Source organism: Hemitrygon akajei, chromosome 13, assembly GCF_048418815.1.
Source record: "Hemitrygon akajei chromosome 13, sHemAka1.3, whole genome shotgun sequence".
Taxonomy (NCBI): Eukaryota; Metazoa; Chordata; class Chondrichthyes; order Myliobatiformes; family Dasyatidae; genus Hemitrygon; species Hemitrygon akajei.
In genome coordinates, this window is record NC_133136.1 from 89,422,975 (window position 1) to 89,436,369 (window position 13,395).

Genomic DNA, 13,395 nt, shown 5'->3' on the forward strand with positions numbered 1-13,395 from the left:
CCGTTCCACACAGATTGTGGTCTTCTGGTTAGGAAGTCAAGGATCCGATTGCAATGGGAGGTACAGAATCCCAGGTTCTGTAACTTATCAATCAGGATTGTGGGAATGATGGTCTACATAGCACCATCCAGAGACAGAGAAGCAGTTTCAGCGACAGGTTACTGTCGATGCAATGCTCCTCAGACAGGATGAAGAGGTCAATACTCCCCAATGCCATTAGGCTTTACAATTCAACTGCCAGGACTTAAGAACTTTTTTTTTTTTTTTTTTTAAAGCTATTATTAATGCTTTTTGAGTTAGTGATTTAGATGCATATCATATTATTACTGAGTTAAGTATTGTATGTAAGGAGTTTTTGCTACAACAAGTGTATGGGACATTGGAAAAAATGTTGAATTTCCCCATGGGGATGAATAAAGTATCTATCTATCTATCTATCTATCTATCTATCTATCTATCTAAATGCTGAGCTATAGTCGATGAACAGCATCCTGACATACTTGTTTGTGTTGTCCAGGTGGTCTAAAGTTGCGTGGAGAGCCACTGAGATTGCGTCTGCTGTTGACCTATTGTGGTGATAGGCAAATTGCAATGGGTCCAGGTCCTTGCTGAGGCAGGAGTTCAGTCTAGTCTTGACCAACCTCTCAAAGCATTTCATCACTGCTGATGTGACTGCTACCGGGTGATGGTCATTAAGACAGCTCACATTATTCTTCTTTGGCACTGGTATAATTGTTGCCTTCCACCGGTAGCAGTGAGAAGTTGAAAAAGTCCTTGAATATTCCCGCTAGTTGGTTGGCACCGGACCTTCCGCCTTGTGAGGGTTCACTCTCTTGAAAGAAAACCTAACATCGGCTTCTGAGACCGAGATCACAGGATCATCAGATGCAGCACGGATCTTCACAGCTGTAGTTGTGTTCTCCTTTCAAAGCGGACATGGAAGGCGTTGAGTTCATCTGGTAGTGGAGCTTCGCTGCCATTCATGCTATAGGGTTTCGCATTTTCTCACTATTCCTTCTCCCAGATGTTTAAATTCTTGAACAGTAACTGAGATGTTACAACATTTACTGAAAGCCTGCCGCGGCTTCGCTGCTGATGATTCCAAATATCTTCTCAAATCATCCCTGAGCCAAAACATCACCGCGCTTGATAGTGCTGCGTGGTAAATAGGCGGCGGGTCGGATTGCGGCGAACTACAACCCCCAGCAGCGCTTGCGGCAAGCAGGCTCCATGGGAAGGGCAAAGCGGAGCTCCGGTTTGAACGAGCGGCCCGGGAAGCGTCGCATTGTGAGCTCATCGGCCGGACGCGGGGCAGCCGGCGAGGGTTGGCGTTCCAAGGCGCTGCTTTCCCCTCTGTCCGTTCCACGTCGCCCCAGGGAATGTATGGCGGCCGTACCCGCTGAAGGAAAGCCCTGGGCAGTAACCAAGGCGACAGGTGTTGGAAACCAACTGCCCCGCCATCCTCAAGTGCGCAACTGACGGAAAAGAATCAATGAACGATGATATTTTTGTTTAAGATTTGGGATTTTTAAAAGAGTAACTTAAAATATTTAGCGTTTATTTTTATGTAAATATATGTTTTTAAGGAAACATATCGTTGATGTACGAAGCCTTTTAAAAAAAATCGTCGATCGAGTTTTAATGCCTTTAATATGTCCACCGTTTTGGAACCTAAAGCCGAAAGACAGACGGCGACAAGCTGGAGCCGCGTGGAAGGTAAACCACTGACTACAACATCGCTCTTCAATGTTTCGGAATCCATCCGATCTCGAGAGGGTGAGTTTCTCGGTGAACCGCTAGGCAAACTTTAATTCCGGCACTTGTTGTAGTAAAAGCAGGCAAAAGTGAGCGATGGATGGATATGTTGAGATTAAACCTGAACTCAGCGGGTTGATACACTGGACTGAAGGCGCTGGAAATCAGATATCGGTGTAGTTAGCGTATTCTGACCGGAGATGTCTGGGAGGGAGATGGGGACGAATACACTGCTGGAGAATGGGGCGAACGCATTTATTTGACTGAGGTTGTTGACTAATTTATATAAGATAAACCTATTTTGAATAACTTTATTTTTTAAGTCTAAATCAATTTAACGGGCAGAGATGTTTAAATTGATATACATAATTAATCTTTTTAATTCTGTAATAAATTTAAATGTGTCTGACAATCATTTAAAATCAGCAAACAATTTTTAACAATATCAGCTGTCTAGTTAGTACTGCGATAGAGTTGGTTGAGAGCCTCAATTTCCTAGGATCAAACATCACCAGTAACCTACCTGGTTTAAGCATTTTGACACCTTGGCCACAAAAGCTCACCAGCACCCTACCACCTCAGGAGGCTAAAGGAATTTGGCAAATTTTTATCAACGCAATTGCTCTAGCTGTGACCACAAGAAACTGCAAAATTCAAGATTCAATTTTATTTACCATGTGTACATTGAAATGCCCTTTTTGCATTAACAATCAATTCACCCAAGGGGTGTGATGGGGCACCCACAAGTGTTGCCACACATTCCAGTGCCAACATAGAATGCCCACAATGCTCAGCAGAACAACACAGAACACAAGTGACGAAACAACATCAAAACCCTATTCCTCCCTACGCTCTTCCAACCCCAGGACAGGTCATCTTTGGCCTCCAGTGGACTTGGACTTGGGGTCAAAGATATTGGGCTTTGACTTCCCCAGCGGACTTGCAGACTTGGGCTCTGACCATCTAGCCTTGACTTATGTACTTGGCATCAACCCCAGCACCCACCAATCATCGAACAGGCTTTGAAATCCGAATTTAATGATGACAGATCTTCAAACTCCGGTCTCACCGATTTGCATACCCAGAGGGTCATCGGACCTCGTTCCTCCTGCCCACGCAAAGCTGCAACTCCAGAACTACCAGCAACTCTCTGACCCTGGTAGAGGGCACCAGTCCTCATCCATCCTGGCCTTCCGGCTAAACATCCAACCATGGTGTCCCACATACATGTTGCTGGCTTTCAAACGTGGAGCTGAGGATTAGTCCCTGGCCTAGCCTCTAATTCCCCTAGACTAATTCCCCTAGTCTCGATGTAGACTGCAGCTCGGTGCTATCTTATAAACACTTTATTCTGCAGTCTGTTATTGTTTTACCTTGTACTATCTCAATGCGCTGAAGTAATGAATTGATCTGTGTGAACAGTATGCAAAGTAAGTTTTTCACTGTATCTTGGTACGTGTGACAGTAATACACAATCTGCCAATTTAATCGCAGTAAAACTGGAGTCCGGATGTCTGGTTGAATGGCTGTGCAGGGTTTCTCCATCTGCCAAGTGTACATTCAGAACAGCAGAATATCTATCTAGCCCTGTGGGTTTACCATCTCTGATCAAGTGTCACCTTGGTATGACATTTCCAGAATCCCAGCAGTTTAAGAATGAATATTCTCTGCTGAGCTTTGATTTCAGCATTTTGCTCTGTATTTATCTTTCCAGTTCTCTAAAAATGATGATAATTATCAACATGTTTTCCAGTCTTTATTGACACAGCATTAAATAATTTGTCCAGTGATCTGTTCACGTTTGTAGACTGGGGAGATCTTTTTAATTATTAGTGTGAATATTCCTAATTTCCCCTCAGATTCTGTCTCAACCAACGTAGGAAAAAACTGTGGAATAGAAATTGCATTGCTTGTTTACTGACTTTAAAGCAGTGTTATGGGTTTTCCTAATTCTTGAAAGTCACTTAAAGATCGGGACCCTCAATTGTGTCATTCTCAGAGAACTTTATTGGTGACCCTGTGCATCAGGACTGCATTCCCTATTAATGTGCTGCAAATTCTCTCTGCTGTAGTAGTGAGGTTGGGGATGACATTAAACAGGAAATTAGAAATGCATGCAATAAAGGAACAGCAGTTATAATGGGTGACTTCAATCTACATATAGATTGGGTGAACCAAATTGGTAAGGGTGCTGAGGAAGAGGATTTCTTGGAATGTATACAGGATGGTTTTCTGAACCAACGTCATGGAACCAACTAGAGAGCAGGCCATTCTAGATTGGATATTGAGCAATGAGGAAGGGTTAGTTAGCAATCTTGTCGTGCGAGGCCCCTTGGGTAAGTGTGACCATAATATGGTGGAATTCTTCATTAAGATGGAGAGTGACATAGTTAATTCAGAAACAAAGGTTCTGAACTTAAAGAAGGGTAACTTTGAAGGTATGAGACGTGAATTAGCTAAGATAGACTGGCAAATGATACTTAAAGGATTGACGGTGGATGTGCAGTGACAAGCATTTAAAGATCGCATGGACGAACTACAAGTGTTCATCCCAGTTTGGCAAAAGAATAAACCAGGGAAGGTAGTGCATCCATGGCTGACAAGGGAAATTAGGGATAGTATCAATTCCAAAGAAGAAACATACAAATTAGCCAGAAAAAGTGGCACACCTGAGGACTGGGAGAAATTCAGAGTCCAGCAGAGGAGGACAAAGGGCTTAATTAGGAAAGGGAAAAAAGATTATGAGAGAAAGCTGGCAGGGAACATAAAAACTGACTACAAAAGCTTTAATAGATATGTGAAAAGAAAAAGATTGGTCAAGACAAATGTAGGTCCCTTACAGTCAGAAACAGGTGAATTGAACATGGGGAACAAGGACATGGCAGACCAATTGAATAACTACTTTGGTTCTGTCTTCACTAAGGAGTACATAAATAATCTTCTGGAAATAGTGGGGACCGAGGGTCTAGTGAGATGGAGGAACCGAGGGAAATACATGTTAGTGGGGAAGTGGTGTTAGGTAAATTGAAGGGATTAAAGGCAGATAAATCCCCAGGGCCAGATGGTCTGCATCCCAGAGTGCTTAAGGAAGTAGCCCAAGAAATAATGGATGCATGAGTGATAATTTTTCAGAACTCCTTAGATTCTGGATTAGTTCCTGAGGATTGGAGGGTGGCTAATGTAACCCCACTTTTTAAAAAAGGAGGGAGAGAGAAACCGGGGAATTATAGACCGGTTAGCCTGACATCGGTGGTGGGGAAAATGCTAGACTCGGTTATCAAAGATGAGATAACAGCACATTTGGAAAGAGGTGAAATCATCGGACAAAGTCAGCATGGATTTGTGAAAGGAAAATCATGTCTGACGAATCTTGTAGAATTTTTTGAAAATGTAACTAGTAGAGTGGATGGGGAGAACCAGTGGATGTGGTATATTTGGATTTTCGAAAGGCTTTTGAGAAAGTCCCACGTAGGAGATTAGTGTGCAAACTTAACGCACATGGTATTGGGGGTATGGTATTGATGTGGATAGAGAATTGGTTGGCAAACAGGAAGCAAAGAGTGGGAATAAACGGGACCTTTTCAGATTGGCAGGTGGTGACTAGTGGGGTACCGCAAGGCTCAGTGCTGGGACCTCAGTTGTTTACAATATATATTAATGATTTAGACGAGGGAATTAAATGCAGCATCTCCAAGTTTGCGGATGACACGAAGCTGGGCGCGGTGTTAGCTGTGAGGAGGATGCTAAGAGGATGCAGGGTGACTTGGATAGGTTAGGTGAGTGGACAAATTCATGGCAGATGCAATTTAATGTGGATAAATGTGAGGTTATCCACTTTGGTTACAAGAACAGGAAAACAGATTATTATCTGAACGGTAGCCGATTAGAAAAAGGGGAGGTGCAACGAGTCCTGGGTGTCATTGTACACCAGTCATTGAAGGTGGGCATGCAGGTACAACAGGCGGTGAAAAAGGCGAATGGTATGTTGGCATTCATAGCAAGAGGATTCGAGTACAGGAGCAGGGAGGTTCTACTGCAGTTGTACAAGGCCTTGGTGAGACCACAGCTGGAGTACTGTGTGCGGTTTTGGTCCCCTAATCTGAGGAAAGACATTCTTGCCATAGAGGGAGTACAAAGAAGGTTCACCAGATTGATTCCTGGGATGGCAGGACTTTCATTTAAAGAAAGACTGGATTGACTAGGCTTATACTCGCTGGAATTTAGGAGATTGAGGGGGGATCTTACTGAAACATATAAAATTCTAAAGGGATTGGACAGGCTAGATGCAGGAAGATTGTTTCCGATGTTGGGGGAGTCCAGAACGAGGGGTCACAGTTTAAGGATAAAGGAGAAGCCTTTTAGGACAGAGATGAGGAAAAACTTCTTCACATAGAGAGTGGTGAATCTGTGGAATTCTCTGCCACAGGTAACAGTTGAGGCCGGTTCATTGGCTATATTTAAGAGGGAATTAGATATGGCCCTTGTAGCTAAAGGGATCATGAGTTATGGAGAGAAAGCAGGTACAGGGTTCTGAGTTGGATGATCAGCCATGATCATACTGAATGGCGGTGCAGGCTCGAAGGGCCGAATGACCTACTCCTGCGCCTATTTTCTATGTTTCTATGTTAACATTTTGTGTAGCAATATCTGAAGTCATCTCTTAAATGGTTGTACCATATTGCAGTACACTTCTAGATACTGGAGAGTGTTACTACAAAATGAATAGAAGCTGCTGTGATAAAGGGGTGTGGGAGAGTACTGTGAGGCGATCCAAGGCACCTTGACCTGATGAAGAACATTGTTTGCAAGAGGTAGTACTTTATCCAAGAGGGCTTTGGAGACATTCTTGGACTACAACTAAATATTAACGGCAGGAAGCTCTAACGAGGTATTCCATGACACAAGTGCCATGCGTGAACACCTGGGCTTTGGGGAGGCTTGCAATGAAGAAAAATACTCTCCCTATTCTTGTGGACTGAAGGTAGAGTAGATGAAGTCCCTTCTTGGGTATGGAGTTTACATGACCTCCTTTATGCAGCACGGAAAATTAATCCATGAGATGTGTGTGGTAGAGACTGGCAGCTTGGAATGGTCCTGAGAGTAGGAAGCTGAATTTGAGACTTGTTCATTACTTGGGGGCAACCTATGGTTGGAGAACTTTCCTCTCAGTCTCAATCTTGATTGAGTGACCCCAAGTTTCAGATATCCGTGCTAGGAGGAAGCATCATCCCTGAATCTGCTCAGTAAAACTCTGTGTGAGAATTGTATGTTTCAATGAAATCCTCACTTCTAAATGTTAAGTAGACTGGACTAAACCCTTTGATCCTGTGATTCTGGAACTTTTTTGGGTTATTGCCCCCTTGAAGCAAATCCTCAGTGTCCCTCTCTCCCTTTCTAGCCATCACATAAAAACTATAAAGAATTTTGATTTATGTGGAGCTCTCAGTACCATTAACTGTGGTGTTAACTGTTCAGGCTAATGAAATGGTTTCTCTGTATTGTTATAATGAAATGGCTTCTCTGATGTTACTTAATGCTGTAATGGGTTTCGGTAGCTGGAATGTTTGGGTTATAACTGCAGATAAGGGGGCAACTAACCAATGGAGAATTGTTATGCTATCTTGTACGTGTCAGCTGAGTGGGAGTCCGCGGTCATTTTCGGGAGGCGAGCGAGGAGGACGGACGTGTGAGGAGCAGACAGCAGTTCCAGGACACTGGACGTCGGCAGTTTGAACGGTGGCCGAAGGCTCAGAAGGTCATTGTGGATGGAACCAGAGGCATGAGCGCCAATGTATTAAAATATTATGTGCACAAACTGATAAATTTACTGATTTGGCGCATTTCGGTTATCTGTTTCTACTAACCCATCGCTAAGAAATAGTTATAAAGTTGTAATTATTTACAGGTAGTCCCTGAGTTACGAAGTCCGACTTACGGACAACTCGTACTTACGAACCAAGGAAGGAGAACGCGTCTACCATTTTAAGTCGGATCACAACACTGTCTGCCATTTTAAGTCGTTGCCGTTGACACTGTGTTGAATGTGGAACATTGTATTTGGCTTAAATTTTTCTTAGCAAGATTCACCCTGACCCCCCCCCCCCCCCACCCCCGTTCCGTTCAGCTGGTGGCGCAGTGAGATCAGTGCCGGGCTCGAGAATGAGTTCGATCCAGTGACAGACCGCTCCCGTGCCGGGTTGATGTCAATCCAGTGACTCCCGTACCATCTGTGCCAGGTTGATGTCGAGCGCACAACTCGACCTCGTTTTTAAAAAAAACACACTGCCACATCCAGTTTAAATTCCCACGTGGAATATTGTGGAGGATCAAATACAGTACCCAAACCCAGCACAGCCCCCACTTGTCCCATTTAACCTGTCTCAGTGCGGTGGAGTTTAGGACCCGGGGAATTCAGTGCACTGGTCCTTAGGAACTCGGCAGCCGGCGGAGGTCGGGACCCGACGCCCGCAGTGTTTCTGTTCCGTTGATGGAAAGCGATCGTGATTGAAAATAAAGTGGAAATAATAAAGCATTTGGAAAGAATTGAAATGCCATCGGTCATTGGAAATGCGTTAGGCTACAGTCGGTCAACAATCGGAACAATTTTAAAGGATAAAGTGCGAATAATGGAGCACGTGAAAGGCTCTGCCCTGATGAATGCTGCAACGCAGTGGTTTAATTATTGGAATACATACATTTCTTAAGTGTTTTATATGCATAGAAAGGTAAAATATATACTATAGAACTAAGAGAAATGTTTGACTAACTGACACTAAATAATACCGGATGTACTTGTTCTGACTTATGTACAAATCCGACTTAAAAACGGACTCAGGAATGGAGCTCGTATGAAACCTGGGGACTGCCTGTACTCACCTTGGGTGTATTATTTTTTAAAAAAAAATTTCTAAGATGGCGGCGCGATGCAGCTTGCAGTGGCCACTCTGGAGCTGATTATCTGTTATTTGTGAAGTGGGGTGCCGTGCGCAATCATAATCGATTGAAAACGGACGTGGGAGCATGGAGGAACATCGGGAAATCTCCAGGAAGACCTTCTTCATTGCTGCTGCTGCTGTGAGGTCCGGGACTCTGCTGGGAAGAACAGACCCCCAGTCCTCGGGGTCATGTTGCTGTTGGTGGGGCCGTCTTAATACGCTCGGCAGAGGATGGTGCTTGGAGAAGCTGTGCCGGAGGGGATGGTCGTTGGCTCGGAGGTTCGACGGACTCGGAATCCGCTGCGGTCAGTTCACTTTCGGTGTGTGCTGTGTCTGCGAGGCTGGGTTCGATGGAGCTTTCGTTGTGTGCTGTGTCTGCGAGGCTGAGTCGGGTGGCACCGTGGAAGTCCATAGCGGGGGTATTCCCTTCTGCTGCCGGCATGGGATGGCAAATCTGTTGGGACCCTGGGGATTTGTGGAAACTGTGTGGTGATTTCTTTTGAACTTACAGTCCTTTAACATCTATGGACTATTTTTACTGTGGCCATAGTCTGTTTTTTTATCAATTATGCTATTGTTTGCACTGTTGTAACTATATGTTGTAACTATGAGGTTTTGTGCAGGTCTTGTAGCTTTAGTTTTTGGTCTTGTTTGGTGGATTTGGAGCTCCTTTCCGGGGAAAACGCTAAGACGGTAGCGCGATATTAATATGCAGCAGCCTCTCCGGACTCTGGATTGGGGATGCCAAACGTTATGTGGATTTTCTAGTGTAGTCTGTTTTGTCATATGCTTTTGTGATATCATTCTGGAAGAACGTTGTCTCATTTTTTAACTGCATTGTATTTGTGGTTTCTAAATGACAATAAACTGAATTTCTGAATCTGAATCTGAATTGTCTGATATTTGTGTTGCGAGTGTGTATGGGGGGGGACATTACACCGTATATACACCGAAGTATTGGACTGTTGGTGGGGTGATGGTGGTACAGTGAATAGAAAGTGCAAAGTAAATTTTATTATCGAAGTACATATATATATGTCACCATATACAACCCTGAGATTCATTTTCCTATGGCATACTCAGCAAGTCTATAACTGCAACAGGGTCAATGAAAGATCAATCAGAGTGCAGAAGGCAAGAAACTGTGCAATACAAATATAAATAAATAGCAATAAATAACAAGAACATGAGATAATTAAATAAAGAGTCCTTAAAGTGAGTTCATTAATTGGGAGTGCATTATCCATGATGTACTGGGCCAAAATAGGTTTTGCAAATTCAAAACAGTGACAAATTATTGCAAAAAAAAATTCAAATCTCTTAAAGCTGCAAATACCATTATTTCTTTATAAAAACTATTTTCATCTACAGTTTTAGAGCATAAACTAGTAGTTCAATTATTCACTTCATTGTTTTTCCACCTTTCAGTGATGTTTGGTGCAGTGATATCAGCTTCTCAACATCAGGCTGAATGTCACTCAGAAGGAGTCACAGATCCCCATGTTCAGTAACTTGCGGTCTGTTATGCTTCTTTGAAAGGAATTGGGCAACTGCACAGAAGCTGCGCTTCACTAAATATAAGGTTAGAAAGGCAATAACGAACATCTTGACCTTGTTCCACTGCGTAGGACAGCATTCGGAGAGTTCTTTCCACAACCAAAAGTCTTGATATGATTTTTTGAATTTTGGCTTTATTTTAAAGTAATTTTGTAGCAAGATCAGTTCTTGCTCCATCCTTCCTGTTAATTTCTCCTTGCAAGTGTTCAAGAATGGATTTATTACCCAATCTGGAATTTGGATCAAGAGAAGATCCTGAAATCTCTCTGACGTGTTTTTATGCAGCTCACCCAATTGGGCATGGTATTGTTGAAGATCATCATCTGGCATTCTTTCTTTCTCTTCCAATGAAGAGAGGCTCAGAAATTGGAAAAAGTTGTGATGGCCAGTGTTGCACTTAAAGGATGTTAATATGGACAGAAACGTGGAGACGATTGATTTAAGTTTGATAAGATTCACATCATTTCCTTGCAATTGAGGACTGATTCCATTCAACTTTGCGAATATTTCTGGCAGATAAGCAATGCCATGATTCTTGAGTTGATTACTGAATGAAGCATTCGAATTTTCACAATTTTATCGTTTCAAAAAGCGCATATAAACCTCTCAGGCAGTTTCCTATTGAGAGCCATCTGACTTGTGTGCAACAACAAATGTTCAAGCTGCTCATCATTTGCAGTACAAAGCTCTTGAAATATTGAGAATTGAGAACCTGAGACTTGATTTTATAATTTCATTTACTGATGTAATAACAGTATTTAATGATTTGTGCAGCCAATCGCATAGGGTTTTTGTGTCAAGAAGTTGTCTGTGAATTACACAGTGAATGATAAATATGTACAGCTTTTTTCAAGAAAGAAACAACCTCACTGTGGTGTTCTGCTATTGATGGTGCCCCATCTGTTGAATAAGTAAGAATGTTGGTGAGTGGAATGTCCACTTTCAAAAATTGATCAGCAACCTTAAATGTTGACACCCCTTTGTATCTGTTTCTTGTCTCCTTCCAAATAACAACAGGTGAACTTTGCTTTCATCTTTTATGAACCAAACATAACCAAGCAGCAAAGATTCATTGTCCGGCAAAGTCGACTTATTCAACTGCAGAGTAAATTCTGTTATCATAGGTATATTGCACAATGTGTCCACCATGTTCTCAGACATTTCATTTATTTGTCTTTTAAGTACTGTTGTTGCTGAGTGGAATTGTTTTAATTATTTGGTTTGATGACTTATGCAAAACTGTACTTAGAACCTCCCTTACTGCTGGCAGAATCAGTTACTTTCTCCAATTGTATGGGGCTTTCTGGATTTAGCAATGAACATTGACATGTTGAATGAAGCACACAAACCATCCCAGTCCTTTGCTCCAGGGCCCATAATTATTTAGTCCTTTGTGCAATCCCCTTTTCCTCTCTGATGAGTCATTTAATGACAAAAACAAAACCTTCAGTATGTGACTACTGCCCTTCCCTATGTTCACACTCTTACCATGTCTTTCTGTCTCCTGTCCTAGCACCAGTCCACCCTCACCAACTTCCCTGGTTATGGTAACACCAACTAATGCCGTTTCTGTAGCTGGGGGCAACTTTAGCCAACATATTCATCGTTCACTACGTGACTCTGCTTACGTCATCACATTGTGCCGTGGCTCGATTTAGCCCAATCTTTATTTCTTAAATTAAGTCTGTAATCCCTCAACTGCCTCCCTTGCTATCGAGTGACTCCCACCGCCCTCTTTATCATGCCCCCTTAGAAACTCCCACCATCCCCAGGGTTTCATCACCCCTTGCAATCCGTCTGTCATAAGCATAGTCTTTCCTTACGAGACCAAACTTGTAGACACAATTTCAGATATAGGCTCACTGTGGCACTGTACACCATGACTTCTTTGCTCGTACGCTCCAATCTTTCTGCAGTGAAGGCCAATAATCAGTTAATGTTCTTGACTACGTACTGTACCTAATACTCATGATTCATGTACATACAGGTCTCCCTTAACACTAACCCCCTCATTGTAGTCACCACGCATAAAACAGTAATCCACCATTCAATACACAAAATGCTGGAGGAATTCAGCAGGCCAGGCAGTACTGTATCTATGGAGAAAAAGAAGTACAGTTGACGTTTTGGGCCTATCAGCAGGTCTATCCACCATTCTATTGTTTTCCAGTAAAGAGGATGACCTCACGTTTTCCCACATGGTGTTCCATGACACTCCCATTCAGTATCTCCCGACGCTTCTCAATATCTTCCTCATGTCACACTACTGTGCAGCTTTGTATCATCGAACTTGAACTTATTGTACTAATCATCTAAATTATTGATATAGATTGTGAGAGCTGGGATCCCAGCACCAATTCAGATGACATGGCCTCCCTGAAAATGATCTGTTTACTTCAACTCTGATTCCTGTCGTTAACCAGGACTGTGTCAGTATGTTACTACCAATTCTGTTTTGTTGAATAATCCCTAGTCTGGTATGTTTATCAAGCCTTTGGAAAATCCAAATGCACTGATCTCCTTTTATTTACACAGCAAGTTACAACCTCAATAATTCTTAATATATTTATCAGACATGATTTCCATTCTATAAATCCATGTTTATTGCCATTTTCTAAATGTACTGTTAATATTTGTATTATAATAGATTATGTTTTCCCTATTACTAATGCTATCACTACCTTCCAGTATACAATCTAAAACAAACGAGAGAATCTGCTGATGCTGGAAATCCAAGTAACACACACAAAATGCTAGAGGAACTCAGCAGGTCAGGCAGTATTTATGGAAAAGAGTACAGTTGGTGTTTTGGGCCGAAACCATTCATTAGGACTTGGGGGGGGGCGGGGGGAAGATGAGAAGTCAGAGTAAGAAGGTGGTGGTAGGAAGGGAAGAAATACAAGGTAGTACGTGATAGGTGAAACTGGGAAAGGGGGAGTGGTGAAGTAAAGAGCTGGGAAGTTGATTGGTGAAAAAGATAAAGAGCTGGAGAAGAGGGAATCTGATAGGAGGCCATGGAAGAAAGGGAAGGGGAGGAGCACCAGAGGGAGGTGATGGGCAGGTAAGGAGATGATGAGAGAGGGGGAAATGGGAGTGGTGAAGGAGAGGCAGTCCATTATCGGATGTTTGAGAAATCGATGTTCATGCC

At 42.8% G+C, this 13,395-nt stretch overlaps 1 protein-coding gene across 1 annotated transcript in view; it reads left to right on the top strand.

Annotated features, from left to right (window-relative positions):
* The first annotated feature begins 1,274 nt into the window (after window positions 1-1,274).
* LOC140738050 (coiled-coil domain-containing protein 158-like) overlaps window positions 1,275-13,395 on the top strand; it is a 165,208-nt gene continuing 153,087 nt past the window's right edge. Inside the window, exon 1 of the mRNA XM_073065054.1 lies at window positions 1,275-1,776. Within this exon, the coding sequence (XP_072921155.1) occupies window positions 1,653-1,776 (124 nt within the window). The 5' untranslated portion in view covers window positions 1,275-1,652. The remainder of the gene's footprint in view (window positions 1,777-13,395) is intronic.